Genomic DNA, 12,488 nt, shown 5'->3' on the forward strand with positions numbered 1-12,488 from the left:
CACCTACGTATTGGGGCAATGCTTCTTATGAAGTAAAACTTGCCTCAATACGTAAATAATTATACGCAAATCACGCAAAGATACGAACACACGCAACAAAATAACTAAAATACTCACTCTTACAGAATTGAAGTGAAGCAAACACTTCCCATCGACTTTTCCCTGTTATACACTCGCAAGAATCGCTCACAAATTTTCAGGATTACTATGCAAAGGCACACTTACCACAGGTCGATAAAAGATATCAAACTCCGAACAATAGACAGGTCCATCGAAGCACCAGTCCAAAAACGTGTCCATATTTAACCGCCAATTTCCCCCCGCCGGCGTGATACGTCCATCACAACGTGTCCTGCAAAACAGCGCCGTGCAAAGCGCTTGCGTCGTGAGGGCGCCACGAGTCGAGCAGACAGCTGTGAATCAGTGTTGACAGCTGCTAGGTATTTATCAGCAAAGATTGTAGGAAAGAAATTTCATTTATGCATGGGTTTGTAAATCGAGGGTTGAAATGGCTGGACTCGAACGCGGGACATTCTGTGGGGAAACCAGAATTCCTTGATTATAGAGATGTACAAGAATATCCAAGAAGGAAAATAATACTCGGGTAAAGAAGAGGTCTCGGATTCGATACCCGGTGGAGGCACATTACATAGTGATTCGGATTGCACTTTTAACATGGATGTAAGGAGTGACCCTTTCTCAAGACACTCAAATGTCAACCTCACGTCCACGTACACAATGGAGAAGAAAGGAGAAGGAAAGATAAGACAAGATACATAGAGAAGAAAGAAGAAATAAAGAGAAGACAAGAGAAAAGAGAAGAAAGGAGAAACAAAGAGAAGAAAGGAGAGAAAAAGAGAAGGAGAAATAAAGGGAAGAAAGGAGACATAAAGAGAAGAAAGGAGAAATCAAGAGAAGAAAGGAGAAATCAAGAGAAGAAAGGAGAAATCAAGAGAAGAAAGGAGAAATAACGGGAAGAAAGAAAGAACGATAAGACAAGATAAAAAGAAGAAAGGAGAAATAAAGGGAAGAAAGGAGAAAGAACGATAAGACAAGTCAAACACAGATGCTCAACCCTTGCAAACTTCTCCAAACAAGAAATTCTATCCACTCTACAAATTCATGACCTTTCTCTTCGCCGTCAGATTTAACACTACTCTTCAGAATCATTAATGGACAACTTTTCACCAGCGAACTCTTGCCACTTCTTAATATCAGAATCCCACGTGCCAACAGTAAATGCAACAACTTCTTTTACATTAAATCTTCAAGGCTATCCTTAGAACAAAGATCACTTCTCTACAGGCTACAAACCATTTACAACTCATTAAGAGACGCTCCGGGCTTCCATTTATCAAAACAGACTTACAGAACTGCGTGCATAAAGCAGCTGAAGAGTAAATAATATTATTTTTTGCCCTAGTTGTTATTATTCTTGTTATATATGTATATGTGTGTGTATGTGTCCATCTTATTATTTTGTTTATTTCTTTTCCGGTTGATATCCTGATGTAAAATGGATTTTTCTGTATTCAGGACTTTTCAAATAAATAAATAAAAAGAGAAGAAAGGAGAAATGAAGAGAAGACAAGAGAAAATGAGAAATAAAGAGAAGAAAGAAACTTGGAATACGCCACAGATACGTTTACGTTCATAGAAATAGCTCATTCACGGACATGAATATCTAATAGGTGTATATTGGATAGTCTCCCCAAATACATTATTTATGAATTGCAGAGGTAGAATTTTCGTATATGCGCGCTATGGGTGCTTTTAGTCAGCTAAATTAGATCACTAAGCTACAAAGCACAGTGGATTAGGAACGAATTATGTGGCACTATTGCGTCTAGCCTGACTCGAGGCACTAAGTGGTGACCTTTGGGCTTCCACAGAAGCTCCCGGGTTCGAGTTCCGGCTAGGGCATGTGTTCTTCGCGAGGGGCCCTTCATTACTTCAATCTATCCATCACTCATCCATGTCGGGATTAGCCAAAAGCGACGCTAAATATTATTTCCGCCTGTTGCACCTTGTAGCAGTGTTCGAATTGAAGGGGTGGAAGCCATGGATTTTCCCCTCTCGACATTTTCTCTCGCAACCCCTACATCATAATTCAGTTCTCAATAAGGGAAGGAATCCTCCCCCACTTCTCTACTTCCTATCGTTTTTAAAAATATTAATAAAAGATTCGAGTATCAATTTGTCTTCATTTCGAGTTCATTTTACACCAATGAGTTAGTCTAAATAGTCGGTTCCTTATACTGAATTTCAAATTAAATCGATGGCTCCTGCGAGTTACATCAAGTTTATACTTGAACCCTACTAATTAAGTATTATTATGATTTGCACTTCTATATTTATATTGCAAAGTTTGCAATAGTGTGTAGAATTTATATTAGAAACCTCATAGGTGAAGAATGAGACTTTTTCAAGCACATAGACTCCTTCACGTACATGAATAATGTTTAAGCACAAAAACATGGAGAAATAAATGCTGGATATTGCGACGAATAACCCGAAGGAAATTATTTTATCCTGTAATACAACGGCAATGTTGTCACTCTATATAAGCAAATGAATATAGGATTTCGCCGCCCCTTCGGTTATAAAACTTCAACTTCGACTGGAGATGGTTTTACAGCAGAACGAAGTATACGTTCTGGCTATCACTAACCGTCCGGGATCGAATCCCAGCCTGGCGATCTTCAATTTCATCTGTCATCACTTATTCTCATCGTCACATTTAGCCAAATGTGGTAGAAAAGTAAGGATAAATGACAAAAATCAAATCAAACCATCAGCAAAAATGTGTGAGACCGGACTCTTTTACATCCAGCGCTACGGATGCGGAAGGCCGACAGCAGCCAAGCATTATAATGCTTTCCATCTAGTCACTACTTAAACCGAAATTCTATCATGTGATTTCTTCCATTACATTTTTTCCCCGCAGGATTTTCTTCGGGAGGGGCTGGAATTGTAAATGTGGATAATACCCAGCATACTTTCCAGGGGACGCTATACACAATAAGATATTTCGTATATCTAGAACTTTCCACTCACAAAAATGGCATTCAGGGGTCATTTTAAGTGGAGTTTACACATACCACTCTCTTTTTGGCCGAGTTCTTCACTGTTTTTATTTGCAAAAGGTGATTTTCTCAAAATTTCGGAGGGGCTGTAGCCACATCAGCCCCTGTCTGCGCACGCCAGTAGTTGTAACGTATATCGGAAGGGCGAGAAAGGTGGGCAGAGGGTAAGGTGCGTTGGGTGTCATCAATCAAAAGTTTCATGCATTCAGAATTTATGATTTACAGGAAGACATCCTATTTTTTTCTTTTCAATATTGTCGGTAATATATTTTTTTAAAAAAAAAGATTCCATAAGCTTTTCTGTTTATTGGTGTTTCTTTAATTTACCGTATTGAGTGTATTTACGAAATTAGAAGCACCTGTAAAATTATATTTTACCTTCCTTTTCGACTTCGATTTATGTGCGTCCTTAAAAGGAAAATATAGAAGCAAGAGAAATATGTAGGTTAGAACGGAGAACAAATAGATACAGAGAAAATTTGATGGTATGGGGAAAGGGAGAGAGAGAGAGAGAGAGAGAGAGAGAGAGAGAGAGAGAGAGAGAGAGAGAGGAAAGGAATCAGAGAAAGAAGTGAGAATTGCCTTCCATCTCACTTACACATCCAAATTTATCTGCCCACCCACCACCCAGATCAAAGTTTCTTGGTGGGGTCCCTGTTTCGAAGTCACCCATCGAAACAATGGCAGCGGATTTTTCTGAAAAACACTTGCTATATTGGTCTCAAAGCAGTCCTGTTACATTAATATTCTCTTCTCCTCCAGGGAGCCACACAGAAGAAAATCCAGATTCCTTAGGTTGGGAGATTTCGGTGACAACAGTTGGAAATGAAATGCTCATTGGTAAAAGTTGCTATTAATTAATATTAGGGTTTTCATAATACAAAAGTTCTTACTATAAAATATTACGACACCATTCACTGTTGATTATTATCATAAAGTTTTTCGTTACTATATAAACAAATCAGAAGCTCATTACGAGTCTGAAAGAAAATAATTTTGGATGCATATCTGGAATACAGTGCTCAAGGGTAGGGAATTACCTGCATATCCATTATTATGATCGTAAGTATTTTAGGAGACACAAAACCTATTCGTTTCTATCTCTTACGAGGCGTGGATCCACGGGGAGGCCGAAAGTTTTGATTTAAGCCCAATTTATGCTCATCATAGGCTAATCGGAACTGGACCTATACCGTTTAAATTGGGACCCGGCCACCGTGCAATATACTTCAAAAGCAGACACTTTATTTCTCATATATCATCGTTCATTTTGATGTGGCAATGAGAGGAATTATGAAATCGACAAACAATAATAACTACCCATTCCAGCCCTGGATTCCCATTTTTGCAAAACATGGAAATCCGTTTGGTTGCTGTTCACAGTAGGCACCCGACTGGAATTCGCTCCTCCCAATGTAACTTCCGGATCCGCCAGTATCTCTTACAAGTATTATCTTAAAACTAACCTACCCATTAGCTTTGGCGTGTGCAGATACAACTCAGCCGAACAAATTAGAGGCTGTACAAGAGCTATTTTTAGGATTTTTATGTAAGAAACTTGGACTAGATACTCTGAACGAAACCAATAATACTTGCTTAGAAAAGCGTCATTAGTGATAGATTGAGTTGGTGTTTTAAGTCCACTTTATGCACAGTAAGGCTAATCGGGACTTCTGTCCGTGACAACAATATTGAGCCCTCTGTTTACGTGCTTGTAGAATTGTACTTCGTGAGAGGAAAAAGTCAAATATACCTCATTGGAAAGCTCCAAGTATCTACTTTCTAATAAGCGTCATCTGAAAATTATTCTTTAAATAATTATCTTATTACGAGTATAAGGAAAAATTCACTAAAAAATGTAGTTTTTCTTCCAGTTTGCAAGAACGGGAAACTTAACATCATACACTTCATAATCCACAATTGATATAATATTGAGATTTTTGGTACTTGAAGACTGATTAGTTTTGCACCTCTGTGGAAAAAGTCAAATGAAGATCTTCACTAGATACTTCAAAAATTGAAATTTTAGGGAAACGTGTAATCTTAAAATGCATAATTCAAATTCCATGAAATTGTAAATAGCCGTTTATATGACATAGTTGATCCAAATCCAGAAGTGTAAGGAGTATATCTCAAGTATGACCACAGATATAAATCATTATTGACTACTCCTAATATGGTAAACGCGCGGATGACGTATGGGGAGATGTGGCCAATCTCAGACTCCACGGGCTTCAGGTGCCTTGCACAGTGTTGCCGCCTCGTTACACGGCCGACGGAAATATTGGAAGTGCGTTCCGTTGGTCCGATCCAATGTTGCAGTGTAATATAATAAATGAACAATTTGTTACATTATGAATGAAATACATTTTCTTTGTATACTGTACTTTTGTTACATTTTCTAGCTTTTATCCAATCTTTATACGAACGTCATTTTTTCCGTATCGGTTATGTCGCTCATTTAAACAGAATAAATGCAACGATGAACACGATTTAATGAAGTCGACGAAAGATCTTACCAAATATTCGAACCCGTGACTTCTGATTTCGCAGTCCCTTCTGTGTAAAAAGTAACGTGCCTGCGATGTACAACAACTTCATAACAAAGGAAAACGTGGAAGGAAAAGTGCACGAAAGGGTTGTGATGGATGTGTGCAAGTTCAGGCAATAATTCATGACAAGAACAGTGATAAAAGAAAATATGCATTAGTCAATTACAGCATCTCAGCAATGCTTCCCTGGGCGCAACAATTCGCTTAGCAACCAAAACTTTCGGTTCACTTTCCGTGTCCCTGTGGCAACAATGCGCACTTGCTCCTAGCAACGAGACGGAAAACGCGCGAGCCGGTTGCCAGGAAAAACAATTCTGTGTTGTTTTCAATTGGTACAATGTGAAAAGATATGTATGGAAATATGATTTTTATTTCATGCTCATTATTTGGACTGGCGTACTTTCGATTTGGACTTTGGCCACGTCTTACGCTCGCATGCGTGACTTTCGGCCACGTTGTGGACGCAATCACGTTATAGATAGGGTTCCTCAATGATCTTAATGACTTTGAAAATATCTGCATGTTGTATTGGATGAAGGGAAACAACTGTATAAGTTTGCTAATTTGAAAAGTTTAGAAAATAACTTTAAGTGTGTACTCTAATATTGTACAAATATTCAACACATTATTGTCTATTTTCATAATAATAAACTGGGTAAATATTGTCCATTTCAAAATAGTTAGATATTTCATATAAACGAATTTAATAGCGACACTATATTGGAAGAGCAGTATTTAAGTCTTTTGTCATTTTCACATTTTTAAAAGTAATTTGAAAATAATTGTTTTCCGTCATTTCGTGCGCTCGCCGACGTGGTTCACTTATTTGAAAAGTTTTGAACGTAACTTTGTGTCTGTACGGGCTCTAAGATGGTACGTACAAATATACAAAATATTCAAAATTGTCTATTTTCTTAATAATAAAGTGAGTAAGCAATAACCGTTTCAAGATAGTTAGTTAGATTTCTTGTATAAACGATATCAATAGCGACATTAAATTGAAGAAAAGCAATATTTACGTCTTTTGTCATTTTCACATTTGTAAACGCAATTGAAAAATAATTGTCTTCCGTCATTCCCATCAAATTCCTACCTCTCCTCTGTAATAAATTCTGATGCTCAGGTTTTCAAATTCGAAAAGTCTAGCATAATTCCCTTAGTTTTCGGGGTGCAAATAAACTTTCTTTGAGTTCCCTAGCAACGTCCGTTTCCATGGACAACAACGAGCACGGAAAGCTCTAAAGAATTGTTTGTTATTATACCCCTAAACAGTTAGTTAAAACAAGCACGATGTAGATATTTTCGCATTGAGTATAACAATATAGTATACGTAATTGTATATTGGACTAAATCTTCTTCTTATGTAGATGTCATCCTTGTTTGAGGCACCTTTTCAAAACCAGGAGTTCATTCATCTGTGTGTGATCTGTGAGAAATATAATGTAGATAGACAATTAAAAATTTAAGGAAACAATGTGAGCAAAAAGAAAAAAAGCTATGGAAACTGTTGCTATCGACTGAATAGAGAACAGACAGAGTTCAAATCACTTTGTCTTGCTTTTTTCTAAAAGTAGACACTTCTGACTTTCCAATGATGTATATTTGACTCCTCTCCTGGAGTACAATTTTACAAGCACGTAACCAGAGGGCTCAATATTTTTGTCACGGATAGTAGACCTACAGTTTAAAGCGGGATCCGAACCGCTATGTGCCTCCACCGGGTATCGAACCCTGGGACCCCTTGATTACAAGGCAACGACGCTACCACTCACACAGAAAACTAAAGGCAGCGATTGATGCACTAAAGTGTCTTTTATGACATCTTCAAAGAATCAGATTCACATTTGATGCATTTGGGTGCATTTTTTGTATGCCGCGAAAGAAACACCAAAGTGCATAATTTGATTCAAGTGAGGATTCCTTCCAATCGAGATGCACTTCAATGCATCAGTTGATGTTCCTTGATGCACCTTCCTGCATCTTTTTTGATGATGCACTTAAACGTTTGGTCTGAGCTACAGAGTTTATGTAGCTCAGACCAAACTTTTAAGTGCATCATCAAAAAAGATGCAGGAAGGTGCAACAAAACGCATCAATTTACATCAAAACGCATGAACTGATTCATTGAAGTGAATGTCGACTGAAAGGAATCCTCACTTGAATCAAATGATGCACTTTGGTGTTTCTTTCACGATATACAAAAATGCACCCAAATGCATGTGAATCTGATTCTTTGAAGATGTCATAAAAGACACTTTAGTGCATCGATCGATGCATTCTGGTGCATCAATCGATACGATGCATATAGTTCTCCGAGTGCTGCGCCATCGGGGAGGACCCTGGGATTAGAGATTGTATGATATTATTGAAGAAGGGACACTCACAAAGAACCCTTATGCCCAGATCGGGATTCCAACCTTGGCCTCCTGGCGCGCTGTGCTAACCACTTCTCCACAGAGGTCGGCTATTTTTTACAATTCGAAACGAGACCCCGACACAGCCAAGAATTCTCTCCTGCCGATATCGTCAACATAATTGGTCGCTCTCCCAAAAGCATAATCTGAATAGACGGACCCTTTTAAAATAGCACTGTTTCAATTAGCATTCAGCGTGAATGTGGCTCGCTTGCAGATGTACAGTGCGATAGGTCGTCGGCATTGTGCGTCTGTGACTCGGTATTAAGCAATAAAGCATGTAACGACCCATTACAGTACAGACAAAGCCACGATGTAACAAAGAGGAAATCCGAAAGCAATATACGGCTTTGCTACCATTCCTACCATAATCGTGCATGTTAGAACTTACTGTGCGCGAAAAGAAAAATAACTTCCTGCCAGGAAGTAGCCACTTTACACACATGTAGATTTACACGCAGTAAAAGTGGTATCAAGAATCCTATGCTTGGTGCATGGGCATCGCCGGAAATTTTTGTAGGGGAGTCAGGCCATTGATAAAACATAATTAGTAAAAATAATAACAATAATATTTTTATCTGTATTAGAATTGTTATAATGACTATTACAAACTAATAAAAATAAAACATTGTTTCCAAATAGTTATCATTATTATTAGTATTAGTATAATTACATAAGAGGGGGAAACGATTCTACTAGATCCAGCAGATGAGTGAACATCTGTTATTATTTTACATTCCTAGAGTTAGTGTATTGACATGAATAGTTATTCCATTTTTGTTATTTATTTTTACATCGCTAGTTCAAGAAAGGTTTATAAACGTTAAAGGAAAATTTTACTCGTAAAGTTTATGATGTAACCTATCGCGCAAAGTTATAATTTTTGGAATTTTGGAAACTGTGCAAGCTGATTTCTGTATCCTACAGTAATTTTCTTTCTATTTTCTATTTTGGGTATTCTGTTCGAATACTAATTGAATTAACTTCATTTCTGTTATTGACAATACAAGTACAAGCTTTCTGCTTTTTTTTGTAACGTGAAATGAACTATGCCAATTTCCAAGGGGAGTCGACGGCCCCGTTAGACCCCTCTCCCCATCCCGATGTCCATGGCTTGTGTGTAGGTGGACACTCGATACTCTATATCAGTGGTCTTTAATGTTTCATTTACCGCACGCCCTCTTTAAATGTTTTCCATTGTTATGGACCTCCAGTACTTTAAGTCAATATTTGAAGTTCTGTAGTGCACAAACATTTATTTGAAGGTGACCTGGAAGCGTTTTTAAAACAGTTATACAATTTGTTACAATATTTATATTATAATGTAATAACAAAAGTAAAAGTAATGTTTCTTTAAGTGCCACAAACAACGTACTTGCCATGTGGCACTCTGACAAGGCAACGGCAGCATCTAGTGCACAAGTAAGCAAATTCTGTTTTTATATGGCCATTCCGGGAATTAAATTGCCACACCTTGTATTGTCAATCATACTGACATGATAACAAGAACAGATATCATTTTGTAGTTCAGCGTATACCAAAATTATATAAAATCGCACACTTTAGTGCAGGCGATGATTAGAAACATTAAATTTCCACTCTTATGTAATCGATAAAATGAACGATCCGATATGAGATTTCTGTTTCGTTTCGGAAGCTCATGAAAAAGTTTCTCGGATGCTTAAAGACACAGGTGTTCAGCGTCTGATACTTAGTCTATGCGATCACAATCCTACGATTACAGGTTTCATTTATTTCCGACACAAGATGAGCGAGTTTTGTACAGTGACATGCATCCTATTGTTCTTCAAATTGTCCATTATTATTTTCAACAATTTTACTCTTGCATCGTACGTGTTTTTAAAGCGCCGTGTACAGTACTACACGATCAAATTATTCATTAACAAGTGGTTGAATTGAGCGCAATTGAAAGTCGTTGAACTGCGTTCCTATTGGAAATCTTGAATGGTCTGACATTGCTCATGTACACGATCACAGAAAAATTGGACAAGTTCGCATTTGACCAACAGGTGGCAGTGTGTACGGCATGGAAAGAAATAAACAGACTAGCGATTAGCCGTAACAGAGATAATTTTATTTCCAAAGGAAGGGATAGGACATATTAGAAACTCGAAAAAATATGTGACGTTGATGTATTTTCTCGAGTCTGAATCATTTCCTTTAACATAAATGCTAAGTAATTGCTTCAAAAATCTTATAGGAGATAGTACGTACTTTACACGCAAGCATTTAATGGAACATTTCGGTCAGCTTTTGCGATTACTATGTACAATACACATCGAGTTACACCATCTATGGTGAATGCATGGTGTGTACAGTAAACGATATAAAGTATGTATTTAATCAGCGCCATTCTTTTGTACCTAAAACAATTTAATACGAAACGTTATTCCCCTCGCTTGAATAGTTATCATCTTTTAAAAATGTGAAGTGATACATGGTTTACATCTCACGCGGCCGCCATTACACCTGCATTCATGACCTATAGAGGTCGCTTTCCGATAATCGATTTCAATAGCATGTGTTCTGATTGGTCGACAGTCAGGCTTGGATCGCTTTAATTAGAACCATTCCTAAATATAAATTATTTGACCGAACCTTGGATCCAATGAGAAAAATGGCATTGTCTATGACGTCATTTCCTTTTAAGCGTTCAATTCAAGTACTTGTTCGTGATTTATTTGATCATAAACCATTAAGCCTTGTTTCCATGATTATGAAAAAATAAATAGACTTTTGTACTTGATACAGAGTCTGAAGAAGACCTTGCTAGTAGAAGGTTGAAACGTTACGTTTAGTTTATGTTTTAAATAAAATAAATTACTGCCTAGGTCAGCATATTTATTTTTTCATTTATTTGATCGTGTACAAGGCGCATAAGGGATGCAGAGTTATCAATGATAACTTATCATCAGCTTGTTTGGAGTTTTGTTTCAATTCTTGAAACTCTCATTGCGCAAAACAAATAGAATAATACGGAAATGGATAATTTGCTTTGCAATACTTACGCGTATCACTCAACTAGTGTATTGATTATAAGTTCGGCAATTTTGTACTTTAATTTTAACAATCGTTATTTTTGAACTGAATATGTGCCAATTTTACATTATTTGCTAAACACATATCCTAGTAAAATATGTTATTAACTGCGAATGATCATGTCTGGGACATTGTACCTTCTTTTGGTTGTAGTGATCTGGTAACATTGTGTAAGCAGGAAAACTAGTGCCAGTCACTTTTAAGTTAGACCAAACAAAATTTAATACAGGACATGATAAAATGAAATTAGATCCTCTCGCCACGTTTAATTATTTAGTACATTAACCCATATGATTTTCATGTTTTCAAAAGTCTACATAAATCTTTAAACTATGTACCTATGTTTATGATACTATGTTATATTTGCGTTTACTCACAACTCTTAGAAGTGTTGGCGTATGGAGCAATCTGGTTGCCATTTTCTTTAATTACCATCACCATAATTATTGCAGTGTAACCATTTTTGTAGTAGTAGTATGCAGTGGCGTAGCATGGGCATTTCGGGTGGGAACGCCAAGTCCGAAGGAAAGGTCGGCCCTTTTTTGGTTAATAATTTACTTATGGAATTAGTCGCCACAGGTGTTGTTTATTTGCCTGAAGTCAGCTGGGTTTGCAATAAGCATCATCATCCATGCAGTTTTTAGCTAGAAAGTTAGATGCCTCACCATGCAACAAATGTTTTGAACTCTGGTGTTTTATACCTTTCGGCATGACACAAATCATTATAAAACCTACCTGAATCACAAGCCTCTGGACAACAGTAGACGTCATTGTTGTGAATGATCCAACTAATGATTGATTTGGTTTATTTTACTTCGCTTTTCTACCACTTTTGGTTAATCGCGAATATGAATATGAGTGATGATGATATTGATGAAGGGACACTCACAAAGAACACCCGTGCTCACCCCGGGGTTCGAATCAGGGGCCTCTGTCGTCTTGGCGCGCTGTGCAAAACACTCTGACACGGTGGTGGGCGGATGATCCAACTATCGTACACTCTACTAACGTAACAGTGCCGATTAGTAATTCAGACCACTGTTTATTACGGCTTGAGAATGTTGATAAACATTTTAAAATAATTTTGTCCAGAGACCATTCGATGTTAAGAGTTTTCAAATGAATGCTAAACATTTCCATTGACACAATATTAAGCAGTTACATAATAACGAAAAAATAATAACCCGCAAAACTATTATTTTTTTTATTAAGTGGTAGAGCAGCCACAGACTGAACTTCTACCACGAGGACTTCAGCAACTTATTTGACAAAAACTGTGTTGATCTTCTAGTTTTTAATGAACATTGCTGTTCGTGCGATATATTATACAATGCAGTGGCCATTAAGAAGTGCTATATTTCAGTTTGGTAAAGTTA

The 12,488-nt window shown here is 37.3% G+C and overlaps 1 protein-coding gene across 6 annotated transcripts in view; it reads right to left on the reverse strand.

The window, feature by feature from the left end:
* Positions 1-12,488, reverse strand: part of Larp4B (La-related protein 4B) — a 226,881-nt gene that overhangs the window by 160,262 nt on the left and 54,131 nt on the right. Inside the window, exon 1 of one of the 6 annotated variants that reach the window (XM_083121998.1) lies at positions 226-359. The exons of the other annotated variants lie outside the window; for them this stretch is intronic. Coding sequence (XP_082978124.1) covers positions 226-300 — 75 coding nt within the window. The 5' untranslated portion in view covers positions 301-359. Of the gene's footprint in view, positions 1-225; positions 360-12,488 lie in introns of those variants that run through there. 6 annotated transcript variants of the gene reach the window in all.

This window comes from Lepisma saccharinum, chromosome 5 (genome assembly GCF_977018435.1).
Source record: "Lepisma saccharinum chromosome 5, izLepSacc3.1, whole genome shotgun sequence".
NCBI classification, from domain to species: Eukaryota; Metazoa; Arthropoda; class Insecta; order Zygentoma; family Lepismatidae; genus Lepisma; species Lepisma saccharinum.